Genomic DNA, 22135 nt, shown 5'->3' on the forward strand with positions numbered 1-22135 from the left:
TACTTAGAAAGAAATGAATGAACAATTTTCACAGCTACCTACATTGTCTAAGTGTGTGTTAGAAAAATGCATGCATGATTATAGCTGAGGAAGTAATTGACGCATCTGTGAATATATTGCATGAATAGGAATCATCACACTTCACTCACACCTGCAGATTGTGATGTTATTGCACAGCTCCTTATACGTGATCTTTGGCACAATAACATTTTTTATGTTTTTTTAAGTCTGAGTAGATGTATCTGAATCAGTAATGCTTGTCAAGTATTCAGAAAAAAACAGAGTTTCAGGCAAAGCTGACTACAATGGGAAGGTTGAGACAGCTTGATTTCCAAATCAAAATCTTCCATCAAAATAGAAAACAGGAAGTCACAACTGATAGAATAATTGACAGCTCAGTGTTTATCTCACCAATTTATTTTTTTGTGTGTGTGTTTTACTTGACATTGAATTGTTTATTCCGGACAAATCTGTACATTAAGGCACATAAGCACATCGTGACTTTACCCATGCTTAGAAGCAGATGTGTGAGCATTAAGGAATGCTGATTTCTGCGGGATCCTCCTAGAGTCTCGCTGTTCCGTAGAGAGCACAGCATGCTTCTTTTGTCCCAGACTGCAGATTACCACTTGGAATGTAAATTATTTTGTCACTGCTGCCCTGCCCCTTTTTGAGCACAATTGTCCCTGTCTGTTTCAGACAGACCTGTGGAATGGCTATACAGTTCAAAATGTTGATTTCTCAGTAAGCGCCTACTTCCCAGACTATGTTTTAGATTGTCTTGGTTTACAGTCAATGCCAATGACAAAACAATTTTAGTATGTGAATTAAAAACCATTTTAGTATGTGAATTATAATACTTTAGCAGTGAGCATATCTTAACCAGAAAGACTGTACCGTTGAAATCAAAAGTCGGCATGGCCGTGCAAAGTTTAGTTTACTTTACTGAAATACAAGACACTTCAAATGCTATTTTCTTTTGCCCTTTTTTGCCTGAGTTTCAAGACCTGCCAGGCAATCACAGGCAAGAGGGAAACACAATCTAATTTAATTAGAATGTGAATGAAGAAACAGGCAGGTCCAGACAGCCAATAATGGTCAAGTGTATTGTTTCTGATAAAAAATGAGAGCGAATATGGAAATCTCCATGTGCAGTAGATGCAGGTGGGGTACACCAATAGCTCAAGAGAGCCCCTGTCTATTGCTTTGTGTACATGCTGTAGGTCCTCCTGATGTTTACCAGCCATGTGAGCCCAGCCTTCAGGCCTGGAGCCCTGAGCTTCACCTGTATGATGCCAACATGACAGCCCCTTGTCCTCAGACTGAAGGATGTGTTCTGGAGCTCCATTTTCTCTACCCTGTCATCCCCGAGAGCCTCACAGTGTGGATCACCTATATATCCACAGGTCGCATTCTCTAATTACTTCTTAATTGTATTTAGTTCCCTTTTCTTTACACAACTATTTCACCCCTTAACTCTCATTCCTGATAAGCTTTATTGATGGTAAGTAGTCAATATTATACTGTAGCTTAAATCATAAAAAGCTAATACATCAAGCATCAGTAAAGAATGCTAAGAGCCCGTTAAAATGCTTGTCAATACAGTGGACCTTAAACTGTTTGGTGTGTTTCCAGTATACTGATGCCTGTCTTTATTGAAGGAATTAAACATTGTTTCCAAGTTCAATTTATCTGTGAGTGCTGTGGCATCATTCAATTTTTTTTCCTGAATTTCTGCATCCTGAACCGCTTTGAACAGATTGTTCTCATAAATTATGAATACAGATGAAATAATTTCTGATCCCATCCATTAAAAATGTGATGTAACTCAGTTTGTAAATGCACTTATATACCTAACCTTCGCTTAATTGTTTAGGCGCCACCAATGCATGTCTGCATGATGGACTGATGGTCAAGCTTGTGTTTTTTTCTGCAGACTCTACCAGAGCCATTTCCAACATCGAGATCCTCACAGAGTATGGTGAGTCCATCCACATGGGTCCCCAGCACACATTCTGTGATATACCACTCACCCTACGCCTCAACACCCAGAAAAAGATCTCAGGGGTGAAGATCTATACCTTTGATGAGAAGATGGAGATTGATGCTGCTCTCCTGACATCCAGGCCTAAGAACACCTTATGCTCCAAGTGTTATCCACTCCACTATCAGATATTCAGAGACCCAGCTTTTCCTAAAGGCCCAGTGAGACAGCCATCACGCAAGTTTACTGACACGTAAGTGAATGGAGCCCTCACTCAATTATGGCTTGAAACATTGCTCTGATTTCAGGCATATGTTATTTGGTTTAGCATGCTATATAGATAGTTTGTTACCTGAAAGTAGAAAGACTGCATTATGACTGGATGAAATTCTCAGATCAATTAGCTACTAAAAACAGTTCCATTCTAGAATGGCCTTCTCTCAATTGTAAATATTTGTATATTCATTAAATGGATGTGATAAGGTTATATCTGTCTACAGGTCTCCTTATTCAATAGGTCATACGAATGTCACAGTATCAAAATATTGTACCATTTTAAATTCATTATTATAGTAAATACCACTCTAGTGGACTATTTAATCACTTCTTTAACCAGAGAGGTCTAATTTACCAGAGAGATATTCTTCTTATTATTGTATTAAATCCAGGAACTACAAAATTTTCCATCTGAACCAAAATGAGTGCATGCCACCCTCTAAATGTTGAGGTTGTTAAATTTGAGTTTTCCTGCTCTCACGCCAAAAAGCTGGCCACATTAGCTGGTGTTTATCACCTTCAGCAACTGCCAAGCCTTAAACAGAATTACGTTCAAGCACACACAAAAATTACATTTCCACACAAAGAACATGCAAGGAGTGTATCCCTCAATGTAAGCCTTCTATCTTACATTTAATAGTTTTGTCTACTACATACAGGGAAAATGCTGCAGTCATTTGGAGGACACTTACAGTAACAGGAATGTGTTCATATTCTTCAGAGGAATTTACATTTACATCATAGAAGATTTAAGGCTTTGACTGAGATCAAACACTGAAGAACATTTTAAGACTTTAGCTGAACTTGATTCTTTCCAGTGGTCGGGTATGGTATTGTTCTGAAATTCTGGCTCATTTTATTGTAATACCAACAACCTTGCATACCCTTGTTAGTGCATAATTCTTATTTTTGCATTTTTCTCATGGATGACCAGTGTGTCTGCAGGTATTCAGGGTGTCTTTAAGGGTGAGAAAATCTGCACACCTGAATAGCTGGAAAAAGCAGTTGAGTTGGACGAGTTAAGCAATTAACCAGGCAGTTTAGCTCATTAAGACCTGAGCTGAGATGAAAATGTCCAAACCCACTGGCCCTCCAAGACTAGGACTGAACAACCCTAAGTTATCCAAAAATGGATTTATCAAGTTAAAATATAGAAATATTATCTATTGGAAAAAAACATAGAACAATTGCTGAACTAGTAGAGGTTGAAGCACAGACTGAGACATACAGTATAGTCCAGAGAGCTCTGTCTTATGTGTAAGATGTGCCATTTATAATCCAGATTCCCCAAGCAGCCACTTGGAATTGGCTAGGTGTACCATCAGAGTTGGGTGAGCTTAATCGACCTGTACAGCTTCTGCTTGGTATGGCTGGAAGCCTGAGCACTTCAAATGCTGTCAGTAAGAAACAGAATGTGCCTTAAATTGATACATCTCATTGCTAGATCTCATTAATGAAACATGAGGCTCTTGTGTCAGATATAAGTGGATGAGCAGTGGACATATCACAGGAGAACATGCAGTACCCCACGATCAGTCAAGCTGATTAACAACTATTGATTCCAGATTGGGGTGGTATAAAATTTAAAAATAATTGCCAACTCAGGATAAAAAATAGGTCCATAAACGCTAACAACACTAGTAGATTGATTTCATTTTCTATTGTGTAAGTATAAAAAGCTATAAGAACCTTGGAGAATTAAACTATGTAAAAAAAATCAGTATTGGAATATAAACCAAATGTTATACCACTGAAAACAATAAACACTCCAGGCTTGTTGGAGCTGCCTTGAATTTTTGAAGGAAACAAATAAACATTCTGTGTTGATTATAGTGTGTTTGCAAGGAAGACTGTCACAGAGACAAAAGGATTGAAAGAGGTTAAATATTGTAAATGTGAAGCAGCACTGCCACCATGAGGTCATTATAGAAATGAAATGTGTTTGCAACATGTTAACACTTGTCAGTAAAAGCGCTTAAACTGGCTTGATAAATTCCAACGGCTGGACTAGATGTCAGTAACATTCCCTGAAAGTACTGTATATCTGTGGAGCAGTGCTAAGAAAAATGACACATATACATATACTGTAAATGTGTGTTTTTATCTGTTGTTGACGGCAGCAAGAAAATAACGATGTTTAGCTTTCCGTCTAGATTATTCACAATATATTTTAGATTTTTCATGCCTTCATTTCAATTTGCAGTAGTATTTTTTTCCATTTTGTTTTTGCGTAGAATAAAAATGCCAGGAAAGGAAGATATTTTCATCCTCTTCTCAAAACCTCTTGGAAATATCTTTGCTCTATCTCGCATCCTCTTTAACAAGACGCAGTAATAATTAACAGATCTACTGTAATTTCTGACCTGAAAGCCTAGCCACAGTGGAACGCCCATTTGTTTTTGCTGGACTCTCTCATGGTTGTGAGAAGAAACCCTACTTCATAATTAATGAAGGCAATTTGTAATGTATGTAGAGGTTATCCGAGACTCTGAAGAGAAGAGACTTACATCCTCTTAGACATTATTTATTGGTGGCAGGAGACAAAGGCAACCAAACATTGTTGGGAATGTCAAGGGCATACTCTTTTTATAGTTGTCAGTAGACAAAACAGATCAATGACCAGGGCACTGTGCCTGTAATCTTCCTAGGTAGTCTGACAATGATTAGGTCATCTCCTGAAAAGGACCAGAAGGAACTCCTTGCTCTGACCTTTTCCGAAACCCACATAGTAGCTAGCGTACTTTTCTTTCAGTGTGTTCTCTTGTGTCTATTGCAAAGGATGAAGCTAGAAACAAATACCCTCAGGTTTCATCAAGAAAGACTCCTGCCATGTAGAAATTACGAACATGAACAGCTGTAAGTCCTTAACATGTTACTGAAGAAGGATTAAAGATTTTATTTTAATACTCTTCAGAAGTACTCGGTTTCACATTTACTTACAAGACTTAATATACAGTAATTCACTTGGAATTCAATTAACTCAATTCAAAATGTAACCAATGTGATCTGATAACAAATATGTTATGGAGTTTGAAATCGCCATTGTGTTATGCCTTACAGGGATGTGATCTGGGGAGAGCTGTATAAGTATTGGGTTCAAGTAGCCATGGAAGGACTTCTAAGTGAAAATTCCCCAGCTCTAGTCTACATCCATGGCTCTCCCTATTGTGGAAATGGCCTGGTGGACAGGTAGGAATAACTGAATTATCATCTTTCAACATGTTTTTCAGATTTGGTTTCAAAATCAAATGTTCTTTTGCTACCTATTTGCCTACCACATATCTGTAAACAGAAAACATTATACATAAGTTATTCCTGATTGCACTGTAAAATGATTGTAAATGAGACAGTAGTCTGAGCTATGGCTACTGTAAGATGAAGACAGCACAAAGTTCATATGTTTTGACATCTTGCCTTGTTAATTTTTATATCACTTCCTTGCACAAGTTTTTACTACTTTCCCCTCAACATGCTGTAAATGTGTATACTTTATCCTCCTTGTGTGCTATGCAGTGAAGTCACTCTGACTTATTCTAAATGGGAGCAAGTGAATGTTGTTTGTGTATTTTCCTCCTCACCCTGTACAGCAAAGAAGAGTGTGATGATGGCAATCTCATTGATGGTGATGGATGCTCTAAGAAATGTCAGATGGAGCCAGGATTTAATTGTGATGGTAAGTTGCAAAGGAAAAGAACCTGATTTTTCTTTGAAATAAGGAATTGGTTTCCAGGCTTTGGTTTATAATCAGTTCATTGGATCTGCATTATTAACAGAATTTTGTTTTTCTTAACAGTGCATTTTTTCCATTTCAGTTCAGGGGAGGCCTGTCAATAGATTTAACATGAGGAGATCACATTTAAATGCATTATGTAATCACATTTAAATGTATGATATAATTTGTTCAGACATTTTCATTAATGAAGAATGGTTTTCTGCCTTTTCTTCGTGAATAGCTGATTTTTTTTTCCTTCTTGTTTTCTACTCACTCTCATTTTTACAAATGTACACCATTTTTGGTTTGCAATTTCTCCTTATCACATCATTTGGTTATTTAACCCAAATAGCTTGATAATTTCAAGAATTCCCAACCAGTTAATTTGAAAACATAAACATGGACTCGTGTCAAATCCCCAAAAGTGGAGTTGTTTTGATCAACCATAAATGACTATGAGAAGGACAATTATAACAATCCCCCCACTCAACCCACGCAGCACAATAGAAAAATCAAACATGTTTAACTCCCTAATTAACTTAGACCAGCGTAGCTTAAATGCAAATTACTTCATCTTTCATGCAAAGCTGCTGGTAATTAAAAACATAAGTGACATTCAGCTTTGTTTCAGTAATTCTAGTTCCTGTTACAGGGCTGAACACGCCAAATGTCTAAGTGATATAGCAACAACGTCATGTGAAGTAACATTAGAGGAACATTTTCTGCTTCGTCCTGCAGGAGAGCCAAGCCTGTGTTATGTGTTTGATGGCGATGGTATTTGTGAAGAGTTTGAGAGAGGCTCCAGTGTGCAGGACTGTGGTTTCTTCACCCCGCATGGCTATTCTGACCAGTGGGCATCTGAAGCACATGCATCTCACCAACATGATACTAAATGCCCAGTGCTTGCTGTTACAAGAGAACCCTCTCTCACTCAGGTACTGGAATAATAACCAGTCAGCCATCCCTGTTACACTAACATTTTCATTACTGTGCACCACAGTGAGTTACTTAGAAGACTTGCTAGTTACAGATATGTACTGTAGGTACTGTTCTTATTGCCAGTCAGTTCTATTGATTTCCACATGAGTGCTCATGAACAAATATTCATATAGAGATATAGGTTTCTGATGAAAATATAACTGTTAGCATGAATTTATATTCATTCTATTTTTATGTTGTAATTTCATTATTTTCTAGTTTAACTAGGCTGTCTTAGGCATATACCATAGAGAGCACTATCAATACCTTTAAAGGTCCAAAACTAATTTTTTACTAGTATTAGTTTTTCAAAAAGAGAACACCCCCCCCCCCATCCTCCAGAATTCCCATCCCCATCCAACAAAAAAGATTGTCAATCAAAGCACCACTAAAATGAATTCAGCCAGTGTTGACAGAGGCATTGTCATTGCAGCAAGCAAATTGATCATATCACTTCAGATTCCCCTCCACAAGGTACCAATTATCAAAGTGGTAGAAGGTTCCATGTAGTTAATATGATGGTAAGACAGGATCCCATGATCTTTTGGGAGGGAAACATGGCGACTCAGGGTGAAATGCCAACATCTTTTTAGCTGCACTGAGACCAACCACCAGGATCCTTTTCCTCCTACAAGAGGCTGAGATTGAAGTTACCATTTGACAAGTGAATTTAAACAAGGAATATCCTTAGAATATTTGACAAAGACGAATACACCTGTGTACAAAACGTCAGGGTCATATCTATGAATTGGCTACATTACTCTGCTCTCCTCCCCACTGATAGCTGATGTGTGGTGAGCGTTCTGGCGCACTATGGCTGCCGTCGCATCATCCAGGTGGATGCTGCACATTGGTGGTGGTGGAGGGGAGTCCCCATTACCTGTAAAGCGCTTTGAGTGGAGTGTCCAGAAAAGCGCTATATAAGTGTAAGCAATTATTATTATTATTATTATTATTATTATATCTTAAAATTCCCTAAAATGTGGAAAAAAGATTCCTTAGGGGGATAGGCCCGTTAAATAGGACAATATTTCATACCCTGGTGAGTTAAATCACTATACAGATTATAATTGCTTGGATGTCTGCTTCTAGGTGTGCAAATCTCAATTCCTGGATGTAAGTGACAGCCTCTCACATTATTCCTGGTTTCCCTGTACTGCCATCAAGGAGAGCTACTCTGACTATGATGAGGAACAGCCAGTATGGTTGAAGGTATGGCCTCCATTTACTGACAAATGATGTAGGAATGAATGCATTTGCATTTGTAGATTGGCACACTTACACTACTGTATTGTTCTGGTGCATTAATAACATGTTCCATGGTTTTGTTTAGGTGGGATTTTCTCGTCCTGGGGTGGCAGCTTCAATTATTATTTACCTGGCTTCTGATGGAGCCTGGCTGGGATACCATTACAGGAAAACCGTGTCTATCCAATTGAGTGATACAAGTGGCAAAAACCATTCTCTAGGTATTATTTTTCTTTCTCTTTGCATATAGCTTTAGGTGTATAATAACCTGTCAGTAATATGTTTTAATAATATGAGTAATATGAGAGTGGGGAAACATGTAGGGGGGAAAAATGAAAGACTTTCTGGGATTTCATCTTGGCTAATTTAATTGATCGATAGACCACTTTTAATTTGGGGTTTATTGAATATTTATAAACAAATCTACTTAATTTCTTCTCCAGGTTCTTATGAGCTCTCGTGCCAGCGTAACCCTCTTGTCGTCAATGTGACTCACAACCTGAGCCTTCCATTTTTCCGCACGTCGGCTGTCTTCTTCGAGTTTTCCTCACCACTGGTCGCTGTCATGGCCGTCGCTCTGAGGACCTCCTGTCATTTCAGCGCCTTCGCCCTGAACGGGTGCGCTGAGGGTGGGGTCTTCAGCCAGGAAGCAGAGATGTACTCGCTTAATCAGCTCTGTGTTTTGTTATTCAGGTTTTCAAACAGGACACGTGCTTAGCAGAGCAAAATCGTAAAGGTCCACTTCCTTACATACATATTCCTCAGACATTGTGGGTCATACCTTAGATGATGGGTGGAAAAGTAACTTTATAAGATGTTTTATTATGAAAAGTTTGAATGGAATAATGTAATTATGGTAACAACTGTCCTATATCTAACAGGGTAACTTAATCTCCACAGGTTCAGGTAGCTTTTTATAAACGAATGGAGTTTCTTGCTCTGTGTATCAGAGCAAAGGTAGATTCTTAGGAGTTAAAATAATTGGTAATGGCTCGTTTTATTTCTGGATTATAATGCATGTTATTAGGTGTTTATTATTGTAAAAATAAGTCATTAGTGGTTGTTTGTGAGTTCTAAATGCTTAATATATGCCTTAGCAGAAATCCTTACAGGCATAAATTAGGCATTTATTACTGAAGAAAGATAATAACTGACAACATTATACAGTTGCTATTCATTAAATGTTTAGTGCTTGTATACAGTACTAGTCATAGACAACTAGTTCATGTCAACCATGTTGGGCGTCTTCTTGATTTATGTAGAAAACAAATTGATTTTTGTCAGATCATGAATGAAACATCAGTATTAATGCTACAAAGAATGATCATGTGCAGGGACAAGTTAACCAAGTATAGAAAACTTTTGGTTTAAGCCTTCACTTTCAATGGTTCCCAATAGTTTTTCACTGAAACTGTAAGCATCCCTGTCTATCTGAAAACAAGAAACATCAATGCAGCCCAAAGGTGTATCTCTGCCGGGTGAATGTAACCGTCTCTGACAGGCCCCTCTGTTTGGTGCAGATGTGCTCGGAGGCCTTGCACTGCCAACACCTGTAGCCCCCCAGAGATAGAACATGCCACTCTTGACTGCACCTCTGAGCCGGGTCACCCCAGGTGCACTGTCACGTGTCACCAAGGCTTCTCCCTGAGTGTGCTGAGTGGGAAGGGGCTCCATCCAAAAGAGGTGAGAGTAATCAAGTCTGTACTCCTAGTAAAGTGAAGGTAATAGAAAATAAAATGGAAAAAGTTGGCATCCGGGATGATGTAGCATCATGAGACCTTTGTATTGTTCAAATATCTGGAATCAGGAGTTAAAGTAATTAGCTCTAGGTAGTGTTGGTGGACAAGTAGGTGGCACTTTTCCATCTGGATTAGAATTGCCAACACCAAAATTACACTGTACTGTAGGAAGTGCTGTCCTGTGGATGAGATCTTAAACCTACTGCATGTCCTGGCTGCCTGTTTATTAAAAATCCCCTGGCACTATTCATAACAGTAGGTGTGTTAACCCTGATGTCTGGCTGCATTCTGCTATGGGTTTGAACAATCTCATCTTCCTGAAGTTCCCCCTATAATTCAACTGCTAATGGAGTATTGTACTCCTGCACCTCATCTGGGCTGCTGGTGCATAATGGCTGTCTCATATCACCCAGATGGATGCTGCACTTCAGCAGGTAATGAAATGGATCCCTTTCCATGTGTAAAGCACTATATTAATGCAAGCAATTATAATTAAAAATGGAATTATCGCTCCTTAAGCCTGTTGCTTGCCAGGATAGGCTCCGGGTCCCCCGTGATTCAGAATTGGATGCAGTGGTTAGAAAATGGATGGATTCAGGAAAAACAATAAAGAAATAGCTGACAAAAAAAGGATGAAATGTAATTACTGACCTATACATTTTTCAGTCCGGGCTTCTTTGATAGTAGACTGTAGTTTTATTTTTAATTAGAACCAATACAGTAATGTGTTGCATAATTTACAACCTCATAATGAATATTTTCCTTCTTGATATCCGGCAGAAGGAAGCAGTGCTGGAGTGTGGGTATGGGACATGGGACCGAGTAGTGGCCTGCCAACCCATTGACTGTGGATTCCCGGATGAGTCCCATGTTTACTTCGCCTCCTTTTCCTGCCCAGGGGGAACAACTTTTGGAAAACAGTGTTCATTTTCTTGCAAGCCTCCAGCAATTCTGCAAGGTGTGGAATGAATGACACACTGTGAAAATAAATATGTTGATTTATTTGTTCTTTCTACATGCACAAGCATAAATTGGTGTTTTTTTATGTCAAACTGTTTTTCCTTCTTTTTCATTCTGTCTGATGCCAAGTATCAAAGTCTTTACAGGCGTTCAGATGGTGGTTTAAAGTAGTGGAAGTTAATGTGGAGTGTTATCTGATCCAGCCAAGTGTAGCTCTGTGCCAAGGTCTTTCCAGAGAACATAAGATACCTGCTGCATAAATAGGAAACTAGCAGGAGGTTTGGGAGGCAGTAGACAGGTATGGAGAGAAAATAAGAAGGAAAAAGTGTTTTTTATGATTCAACAGGTCTAGTAATTGGAAGAGGGGTGACAGCATGTTGGCATTGAGCAGCAACAGTTGAGAGACTTCCATATTTTAACGGCATGCCAATAAGTGTTTAAATTAACGTTTTCTGTCTATTTTTTCAAAGCTCTGTCTCTGTGTCTTGATGTCTATTTCTATATCACTGTAAATGATGTGAATGAACTTAATCTATATTAGTAAATTTAAAAAGCTAGCAGCTACAGAGATTCTAAAAGGCATTTAAGGTCCCTGTGTTTTGAAGTCCACCTTGATCAAACAACAAGCGGCCCTCCCTGTCTTAAATGAAAATCAAATAACGCCATACAAAAAGGGGCCTGTGAGCACAGTGTTGTGAAACTCATCTCATTAGCCTGCAGTACATAGGCAGATTCAGGTACCTTGTCCCACAGGGTCACCACAGCTGCTGAAACAGAAAACCACAAAGTCATTAGTTGGCCAGGAAATGTTTTTCTTCACGAAACTTCTCTGTGGGGTAGCTGGGACCTGAAAATTCAGTTTCCCTAAGGACTCTGAGACTTGGCTTTCTACCTGTGCTGCAAGCTACAATGAAGCCAAGCCTACTTTCCAGGTTTTGTAAACACATTTTTTTTATAGAAGTGAAAGTTTTACAAGAAAGTATCAGTCCTTTTTTATCAAATGATAAATTGAAATGTTAATATTGTGGACAGAGACAACAGTCACCATCACGATTTAAATAAAAACATACACAAAGTATTTTATAGCACTTCAAATAAAATAGTCCCAGGATGTCTTAAATAAATCATTAAGTATTGTTATCTTTTTTTAAAATCAGGGTTTCACGGAAGCCCCAAGAATATACCGTACAGTATAGGTGTGTTTATTTTAGCATGCAACATTTTTCTGATTCGAATACACGTACTTTATTATTAATGATTTATTTGTATGATTTAGGGTGCAGGTTTTCTAGTTTTTGACAATGTCATGATATCAAATGCAACAAAGCTGCTTTGGAGATAATTCATTTCAGGTGCATCTAAAGCTAGACAGTGAGAATTAATAGGTCAGTCTGGTTTAGTATGGATGTTTAATAAAAAAACTGTAAGTTATTGTAAGTCCATTTAAACTGTTTCGAAATATAAAGCATTCTAACAGGATTATTCCCAGAAAAAATAAAGAATCGTTCTTAAAGATTTTATGAATGTTTCCTCTGGGTGCTCTGGGTTTCCTCCCACAGTCCAAAGACACACTGGTACAGTAGGTGCGATGGATTGACTTCCCTTGCAGGGTGGACCCTGCCTTGCGCCCATTGCTTGCCGAGATCAGTTTCAGCTCTCCCGTGACCTGGAATTGGCTGAAGTGGTCAGCAAAAAGATTCGATGGGTGGATTTTCTCTTCCTTCCAACTGCTGAGATATTCCCAGTGCAACATATAGAAATATTACATTCTCACCTGTTCCCAGACTGCTGCCAGAGTTCAAGGGTCTTTATTTTTTCGGGTTCCAGGTGGGAGTGACAGGTTGGTGTGTTTAGAAGATGGCTTGTGGTCCTATCCGGAAGCATATTGCAGAGTGGAGTGTGGTGCACCCCCAACAGTGCACAATGCCAAGTTGTTGGTCCCCCACTGTGAAGAAGGTAGCCATGATGTGGGCACCATCTGTCGTTACAAGTGCAATCCTGGATACTACGTAATGGGTAGCCCGAACAAAAAGCCAAGAAAGTGAGTGATCTTTTTTCTGTATTACGTATTTATTTCTGTTACTACTGTAGGTAGATCAGTGACACAAAACGTGCTACTTTGGTGATATAAAATCAATTCTTTCTATACTGCAATACAAGATTATATTATACTGTATGGTCAGTGGAAATCACAAAAGATAATACTTTATGTTTTTTAGTTTTATTAGTTTTAGTTGACAAAAGCAAAAACAACAAAGCAATAATGTTTCTTGTTAACGAAGAGGCCATATGTTCCGAATACTCTAGTAAACAGGGACCACCTCCTATTTTGGTAGCCCGACTCTGGTTCTCATTAGTTTCAGTCTGGCAGGAGTCAAAGGCCATATTACACAACAGGTAAATGGGCCAGTCAGAAAGGCTGTTTTTTGGTTTGCCCTGCCCTGAGGGATTGATGGCTTTTTTTTCTTTGTGTGATGTACGAATGGCTGCCGACACCAGTGTAAGACACCTGCAGTCTTTTACATGTTTGTCCAACAAGTCGTTAAGGTTTGTGGACATGCTTTAAACACTGTAATTATCCATCATCATTATAAGTATGGAGCAGGTCTCATAAAGGAATCAAAATCATCGACTTGCTTTTTTAGTGCTTTTGCAATACTTGTTCACACACGACTAATCTCACATTTCTTTAGAAAGAATGTAGCATATAGACAATAAAGAAGAAAGTCTGAACAAGATAGAAATCAGTTGCATAAACAGTGAATGGTTGTTAAGCCTTAAAAAGCAAAGTTTCATGCTAGTGTTGCTAGTTTGCAAATGAGTTGTACTACAATCTGTTGTGTGCATTCCTATGAAATATACCGTACTGTTTGGAAGAATTATTTCTGTCAGTAGATATACTGTACAGTATAAAACTTATAGGGCCCAGGTTATTCATGATAATTAAAACATCTTAATAATTCCTTGTTCCTAACAAGTTAAAAACAGATGACAATACTTCTTGCAATCTCTGTTGCTATTTACTGTAGTCTCTTCCATTAGACGTGCATTATTCTTTGCGTACTTAGGAAATTCCTAAAGCTGGAGTGTCTTGAAGATGGAGTTTGGACTGAAGGGAAATGCATTCCTGTTTCCTGTGAACCCCTTCCCCCTGTGTTTGAGGGGATGTACAGCTGTACGAAGGGACTGGAATTTGACAGCCAGTGTACTCTCAGCTGTTCCGAGCCCACAGAGAAGGTTAGAGGAAACTTAATGTGACATTTGTAATTCTAAAGCACTGAAAACTTTCTTTGTCTAATTTGCAGTTTTGCTAGGAAAGGCTCTGGTTTTCACCTAATCAAAGGAAAATGATATTATGATTATTTTCCGATTATGATTATGACGAGGTTTTGCTTTACTGTCTGTTCATTACGTACAGTACTTTCAGAGAAAACCATAGCGCTTAGTTCATCAGTGCCTAGTGCTCTCTTCATAATGCACATTCTGTATTTGCTGACAGTACACAATCCGCTGTACCAAGGATGGCACATGGACAGAGGTGTTTAAAATGTGTAGGAAACTTCAAGGAGCATGTGCACCTCCTCTTGATGTTAATCTGGTGGAGTACAGCTGTGAGGAAGGCTATAATGTGGGTGAGTCAAAACATATGTTCAGATTTGTCCTAACCATGTAACAATAATAAAAATAAAGTATACATTTTAATTCCTTTCAACAGGTCATCGCCACATTCGTTTAGGGCTGAAAACAAGAATGACAAGGAAATAAATTCCTCATTACGAATGCAGCTAAATTCAGACCACAATAAAAATTATTTTGCTTAATAAAATGACAAGAACACTCCTGATTTCCCTGATTTGAGTTCCAGTTGTCAAGGCTGATTCTCAGCAATATTATTTTATATGCTACCACGAATAATCATCTGGTTTTGAGACATCACTGGAGTTAAACTGTGGAATTTGGTGATTTAATTTCTAACTATTTTCAAGTTGGTTTTGATGTGTTAGAGATTAAGTAAAAGAAAAGACAATAATGCTGTGAAATTGCAGGGGCTGTTTGCTATCCAGCATGTGTCATCTCCCTGAGCGATCCAGTGCTTCTGTCCAGTGATGTTACTGCTGACACGATGAAGCACTGGATGTTACCCAGCAAAGTTAAGGTGAGACAGGATGGTATCTGAGTATGACTGTTATATCAAAAATGATCTTTGCTTTTTAACGGAAATATCCATATGTTTTGTACTTGTTTCCTGGAGTGTTGATCTCCCTTTTCGAGATCAGTCAATTGAAGAGATCAGGAATTTTTGCAATTACATATCATCTCCAGTCACATCTCAAGTGGCATTTTCTTACATGTCTGCTGACAGCGGTGAATAGCTACCAAACAATTTTTTTGGATCTTTTATTTACATTCATACACAATTCATGCATCCTTTTTGTCTTAACATAATCAATGTGTATCTGTATGCAATTATGCAGTTTGACATGTGCCATGAATGTACTCAAGTTTCTCTAGGAGTCAGTAATGCTTTTGGCAATTAAAAACAAGCCCTTTTGTATAACTTTACTTATCTTGATTTCTAAATGCATCTTTGATGCCACAGGGCATGTGGTGTGGTCAGGAATTACATTTGTGTCATTTCTCTGTGTTGATATATGGAATATTTACCTTGCTGTTTCTACCGTATTTTAAGGCTAGTGTACAAAAAACACGTATTATGTGTAAGTATTGTAAAGCGTAGGTTGTCCAAGGTTTTGCTTCTTTTTGACTAAAACTGTTCTGACTTGTTAACTTAATTTTACTTCACATGGCTCTGTTGCCAGACCTTTCGAGGAAACAAAAGTTTATACATCTCTGAGAGAAAAACTAGTTGTCATCAACTTCTCATAATGGAATACTCAAGACAAGAATAGCAGCTGAAAGTTTTCACATGTTTCGGTGTATCTAACACTGTTAGATCAATATTATTTTTTATGGGGGAAAACTGCCTAATGGGACCCAATGGAACCCAGACAATAGAGATCTAGAGTGAAAAAAATTTTTTTACTGAGTTGCCATTGGGTGACCTTTCAGTACACTTGAAGTCTAAGGCTTTTAAATTTGAATAGTTCGGAACTGAATTTGATAACATATGCCATATTCCTGGCCTGTTTCTGTCAAAAAAGGGATAGTATTACCTTAAATCAACGTTTAGCTCACGTCCAAAAACTCTTACCACCTCCAGTTTTGAGAACCCTGGGGGCACTTCATTTACTCCGTAGCCTCTTGGCATCAGATATCTGACGTTAGAGGGTATGCTGTAAATCTGTGTTTTAAAATGAAAACAATAAACACCAGACTACAGATTAAGAGCTATTGGAAGTCATAAGCCCCATGTGGTTGTTTGATTACAAATGGCAGAGTTCCTCATCTACTAGATACTGCCTTTGTTTAAACAGCTTTTGTTAGGTTGCTAAAATGCTGTCCGTGTGGTTGCTATGACAGAAAGAGGATTTTTCAGCATTGCTCTGAAAACACATTGCATAGTTGTTGACAGCTATTGTAAGAACATAAGAAAGCTGAAAAACAAAGGGAGTCTAGTTGGCCTATCTAGCCCATTTGATTGCTAGTAGCTAATTGATCCAAGGATCTATTCCAGCTATTTCTTGAATGAAGCCATGGTACAGTATCTCCTTCAACAACATGGCTTGGTTTTGTGTTCCAAACCCCCACAACCTCTTTTTGTAATTTCCTCCTGTTCTTTGTCACTTTGTAGTTTGACTTATCAATTCCTATAATGGCCTTCATAGTCTATTATTTTCAAGACTATAAAGGTTCAGTTTTTTAGTCTATCAGTTCATGCCAGTTAAGCACCAGAATGTTCCTGGCTACATTTGTCTTGCCGAGCACTTTGACATGGTGACCAGAATTGTACAGGATATACTTAATGAGGTTTTACTGTATAGTACAGTTTTAACATAAATCCCCTGATTAAAATTATTTTCTATTAACTGTGTGTCTTAAAATGATAATTTTCCTGCTATGTCCAGAAGATGAATATAGTGTGTTGACTTAAACACCTTAGTCTTTTTCATATGTTCTTGTTTATGTTTGTGTTTCTCATTTTGTACCTATAGTTTATGTTTTTGCTATCTCCATGCAATACTCATCTATGTTAATCATGTCTGCCTGGTATTTTCTTAGTTTTGAATTCTGTCAAAATATTCTGGAATTTCCTTTGCTGCTTCTAAAGTGTTTACTAATCTTTCCATTTTAAAACTTAACTAGTCTATTTACTTTATCAGAATCCACTTTGTGCATTATTTAAATCAAGGAGAATAGTGGTGTCAATATAGGTTTTAATATCCTGTGGTACTCCACTAGTTACATCACCCCAATTGTAATGCTGTGGAAAGCAAACCCAGGAGAATCATAACTACATGTATATAACTATATAACTGTATATTTAGCCAGCTCTTTTGAAAAACAGATTGTTTACCTGTCTAAGAACACAACGTATCCACCAGCTCATGGACAATGCAACATAGAATGCAATAAACTTTGATTAATCACGTTTTAATTTTTTTTTATTATGTTATTCCTATAGAGCATCGTCTGCACAGGTCTGATGAGATGGTATCCAGACCCACACCTGGTCCACTGCATACAATCATGTGAGGTAAGTGTTGCAGCTACCAGATCTCAAAACAACATTTCATATGGATACAGGATTGTGCTGTGCTCGACAGGTTCACATAGAAATGTCCGACAATGTATTCTCATTTGCACAATGATTAAATATATTTACGAAACAAAAACCTTTAGTTTCAAATGTCTTTCTGCAAATGCAACGGCACAGTACTTTTAATAAACACTAGGCAGGGGCTGAGACATATAATCTCTCAGGATGTGCTCAGTAAGTACGTTTATTCATTGCCAGCTTTGGGCTTACAGAAAAATCGCTTTCCTGATCTGTCTTCCCTTGTACTTCTCATGGTGATTTATGGGAAATCCGGAGTGTGAGTATGAGATTATGGGGCTTGAACCAATCAGTGAGGCAATTATTTTGAAAAGAAAATAAATAATCGTTTTTCCATGTAGAGAAACGGCTTTAAATTTTGTATTTCATTTTCTCATTTTCCATTTCGGATACTTCTTTTTACTAACTTTTATTTAGGCTTTTCAGGAGTATGCACAGGATATTATTTCACTGTCAAATACAACACTTTAGTAGTAATGCAAAGTTTAGTTTTGAAAATGTAAGAATCTCCAATTATTTTTCATTATACACAAGCCCAGTTTTTAATTGCCAGTTGTGTCCAAATGTCATTGCTCATGAGGACTACTGGAAGTAAGGATATTTGGACACTATTCTACAGTAGCTTGGGGAGTATGGGGAATGGCTGACAAGACCCTCTCACCAATAAACCTCAGTTTTTGACTTTTTTGTGAGAGTCTCTGCAACAATATTCAAAAGGATCTTAAACAAATGGAGACAAGGTCCTCCCTTCCTTCATGAGCCTGCAGTCACTAGCTCTCTTTTTTGCTGGGAACTGAGAGAGTCCAGTCTAGCTAAACTGAACCCAACGCCTGACAATGCTGATGCAGCACGACACTGCTTGGGAAATACCAGGCATAAGTGAGATGAGGCCGTAATTGGTTACTGGCATGTCCGAGTCTCATACTTGCGATGTGTGCATCAAAGAACTCAACCTGCACTCACACAGTAAGCTTTTTTTTATTGAGCTACTAAAAATACTTAAGTTAACCCTGTTTTATATTATAGCCTAAAGAGAGAACTGTATCTACTGTACAGTATGTACATTTTCATTTAGTTTTTCTACAATTCTAGACAGATTAACCTTTCTGAAGTAAGGTTTGAATTCCTGAAATACTAAGAATAATACATTTAAAAATTGGATAGAGAGTAGTGGAGTCATATTCTGTTTTCTAAAGTTGTAAAGAAACACAAGTTAGCTCTGTCAGTATAACTAGAAACACTAAGATGTGCCAACAAGGCACACGTCTCAAGTCTATAGAGTAGGACATGTTTGGAGAACCAGGCTTACATAGATAGTGAGTGTTTTTATTTTAAAAAGAGAGTTTCTTCACTTTATTTTAAATTTAAAGCAACATGAAGCTAAGGTATAAATCATGACAGATAAACACTGGTGTGTGTCTTCCCAAGAGATCTGCAACAGAAGCTTAAATATATTTGCATACACTGTATAAGACCATTGAAACATCACTTTTTTGTCTAATCTGTCTAAGCACATCAAATATTCTTTGTTGTAAAAAAGAACAAACGCACTTAAACGCAAATTATGGAAAATACAATGAAAAGCCCTATTTTATAGGAAGAGGAATGTAGCTTAAATCACAGTGTTCAGTTGTCAAGTGAGTCAGAATTATAATGAACATTTCCTTCCATTTCTATGGTGCTTTTTATTCCAATAGTTTCCAGAATGCTTTATATTTTGAAGGGGACACACTTCATTAAGCACTATTATATATTCAATCAGGTGTTGGAGTGAGATATTGGTTCTGATTTGCTTTGTGAAGATCAGAAACCCAAATCTAGAGTGGAATTTAGCCAGGACACTGGGATTAACACCCCTACTCTTTTGAAACGTGCTAAGGAACTTTTAAGGACCAAGTACAGGAGATCCTACAGTACAGTGTCCCTGGTCATTATACTGGGGCATTAGTTTTAAAAACTGGTCCAGAGGGAGGAGCTAATGTTAAACCCCACATGAAGTTTCTTTAGGTAAAAGGTTCTTACTGAAGAGGACATTTAGAATCCAATGGTCAGGACCATCTGACCATACAGTATATTTGGCAGCACATCCTTCCTATAGCAATTAAATGTATTTAATTAGAGTTATTTCCTTTGTTACTGGGTGATTTAAGGAAATAGCAAGAAGCAATTATCAAACAACCTCAGCTTTCCAGTGAGTATGACATTGACAGTGCCCGCTTTCAACATTTTTTTCTCTAATTCCAGCGCTGCCATAAAAAATTAAATTACTCAGAAGGTACAGTATATCAAAGGAGATAGGAGCTGTAATATTTCAGAAACATGCAAAAACCAAGCCCCTCCCAGTGTTCATTTCAGCAACCATAATATTTATTATAATGTCTTATAGATTTGCAATTCAAAAGTCATTCTTTATATTGAATGCATAGCACATTTGCAGTGAAAAGATGTATTCACATTATTTATCTCATTCAGTAGTGAAGTCGCTAAAAGCAAGACCAGATGTAAATTAATATCCAGGATAAAACTTATAACCAGTATTAATGTAATCCTATCTATAGCAATTTTACACATTATTTGATACTAAAATAAGTAAGACACAATAGGCTATGGTATAGGCTGTGGTTGTATTAATTGCACACCACAGTTCTTTGGTTAAAGATCCTGGGCCTGATTTTTCTGTATGGCATAGTGCCCATCATTTACTATAGAGTGTGAGGTCTAGCCATGGTCTGCCAACAGGGAAAAGCACAATAAAACAACATGGGACCTTAGTAAAAATGTTTTTCCTACATTCTTCCAAGCCATATGTTGCTGCACATCTGAAAAAGTCTTATTTTTCAAGCACTAAGAATAGTAACTTTTCAAGCAGTTGCAAAGTTGTACAGTACATCAGGAGACCAGAAACAGATGAACTTTTGATTTCCCTGAAGTCGTTTATAGAATTATAATAATAAGGATAGGTTAATCACAGTTTGTAGTTTCTCTTTAATCTGCTAACTTCATAATTACATAATGCCAAGGGATCAGGTTAGTGACACTGTCACTAAGGATGAGTGTATTAAAATATGAGACCTACAGTAAGAAATAGAACATTGCCTTCTGTTCACTTTGGGTTTTATAGATATTGTCAAAGTTATTGACAGGTGCTTTGGGTTTATAAAGTGATTTAATCCTTCGTTTTACCCATGTTGTGGTGCAGGTGGACCAGTTAAATCCCCCTTTAGAAGGAAACCATATTAGCTGTTCCAGTGACAAATTCTTAGTGTCTCATAATCTAAGATGTGAATGTACATCATTTACAGTATATTAAAGTATATTTTACTTCTTGGTTGTTGTGCAAAATATTGTCCTAATTATTTTGTTAAAATTTAAGTAACTATTTCAGATTCATGTTATAAAACATGTATTCATTTTCTATTACTTAATTAACAACTTAATCATGTAAGTAACCAGTTATAATTGATGAATGTCCACTTTGTAAGTAGGCATTATTAGGCATTTATTACAATGTAATAAGTAATATAACAATATAATGGAGGCTCCAAAAGAAGCATAACACTGATTTTCAACAAGTAAAAATTATTCTTGCAGCAGGTGCACTGACATCACACTTGGACTTTCCCATTCAATGGTCTTTTGTACACAACTAGCATATTGCTCTGAATGCCTGCGCCATGCTAGCTTATGTCTGTTGGGCTGGTTCACACAAAAACCTTGATTCATTCATTAAAAGCACTGGGCTTCACTTTTGGTCCGCTTGATATGACTTAGTCTAGCCTTAAATATACAGATGTGACAAAGGCCATTAACTCAGTATACAAAATCTACATACTTTGTCTAAAAAAACATTCATGTATAAACACAACTCTAAGTTTCTTTTTGTACTCAGTATGCATTAAATCTCCTAAAATTACATTGAGCTTTCTCTCAGATACAAAAATAATTTGTAGTCCAGTGGTGAAAATTAAATCGACTAGCTGTGGTGCTAATATGCAGTATATTGTATATATCCATTATTGATTTTGTTTTCTTCATAGGCTCTATTCTGCTGTCTTTGGGTTCAGTCATGCTGACATTCTGTATTTGTGTAAGATCACAGCACTGTCTTTTTGATATATTTTTCAGGCCTCTGACTATAAAGGCACCAGATTTTTCAGACCCCATGGTACAGTGAAGTATAAATATTATTGCTGGTCTAAGCCTGTCTGCAGAGTCACTGACCCTTACAGCCGAACCTTGCAGGTGCATTATATTACTGAAGCAAACATTTCAGACCATCCCTGTGGGAATTCCAGTAGCTCTTCCACAAGTTCCCAGGTGGCTGTGATTTACAGTCTACGCATTACAAACTTTAAAAAGAAATCAGGAAGGCCTTGAGCCAGTAAATCACAAAATCTTCAAACGCACTTGATTTGAGTGAAATCCTGGGCAGTGCTAGAATCCCTATGACCAAACCACAAAGTCCACATTTATTTTACAAGTTCATTCTGTTTTAAAAGGGA

General features: G+C 37.5%; 1 protein-coding gene across 1 annotated transcript in view; it reads left to right on the top strand.

Moving 5' to 3' along the window:
• Nucleotides 1–22135, top strand: part of pappa2 (pappalysin 2) — a 71989-nt gene that overhangs the window by 29043 nt on the left and 20811 nt on the right. The window contains exons 7-21 of the mRNA XM_088598143.1: nucleotides 1224–1406; nucleotides 1937–2237; nucleotides 5321–5449; nucleotides 5848–5933; nucleotides 6711–6907; nucleotides 8043–8162; nucleotides 8284–8419; nucleotides 8642–8816; nucleotides 9719–9881; nucleotides 10718–10895; nucleotides 12725–12938; nucleotides 13966–14134; nucleotides 14397–14529; nucleotides 14944–15053; nucleotides 17481–17552. Coding sequence (XP_088454269.1) covers nucleotides 1224–1406; nucleotides 1937–2237; nucleotides 5321–5449; nucleotides 5848–5933; nucleotides 6711–6907; nucleotides 8043–8162; nucleotides 8284–8419; nucleotides 8642–8816; nucleotides 9719–9881; nucleotides 10718–10895; nucleotides 12725–12938; nucleotides 13966–14134; nucleotides 14397–14529; nucleotides 14944–15053; nucleotides 17481–17552 — 2366 coding nt within the window. The remainder of the gene's footprint in view (nucleotides 1–1223; nucleotides 1407–1936; nucleotides 2238–5320; nucleotides 5450–5847; nucleotides 5934–6710; nucleotides 6908–8042; nucleotides 8163–8283; nucleotides 8420–8641; nucleotides 8817–9718; nucleotides 9882–10717; nucleotides 10896–12724; nucleotides 12939–13965; nucleotides 14135–14396; nucleotides 14530–14943; nucleotides 15054–17480; nucleotides 17553–22135) is intronic.

The sequence above is a fragment of the Lepisosteus platostomus genome, chromosome 11 (assembly GCF_059453375.1).
Source record: "Lepisosteus platostomus isolate fLepPlt1 chromosome 11, fLepPlt1.hap1, whole genome shotgun sequence".
Classification (NCBI taxonomy): domain Eukaryota; kingdom Metazoa; phylum Chordata; class Actinopteri; order Semionotiformes; family Lepisosteidae; genus Lepisosteus; species Lepisosteus platostomus.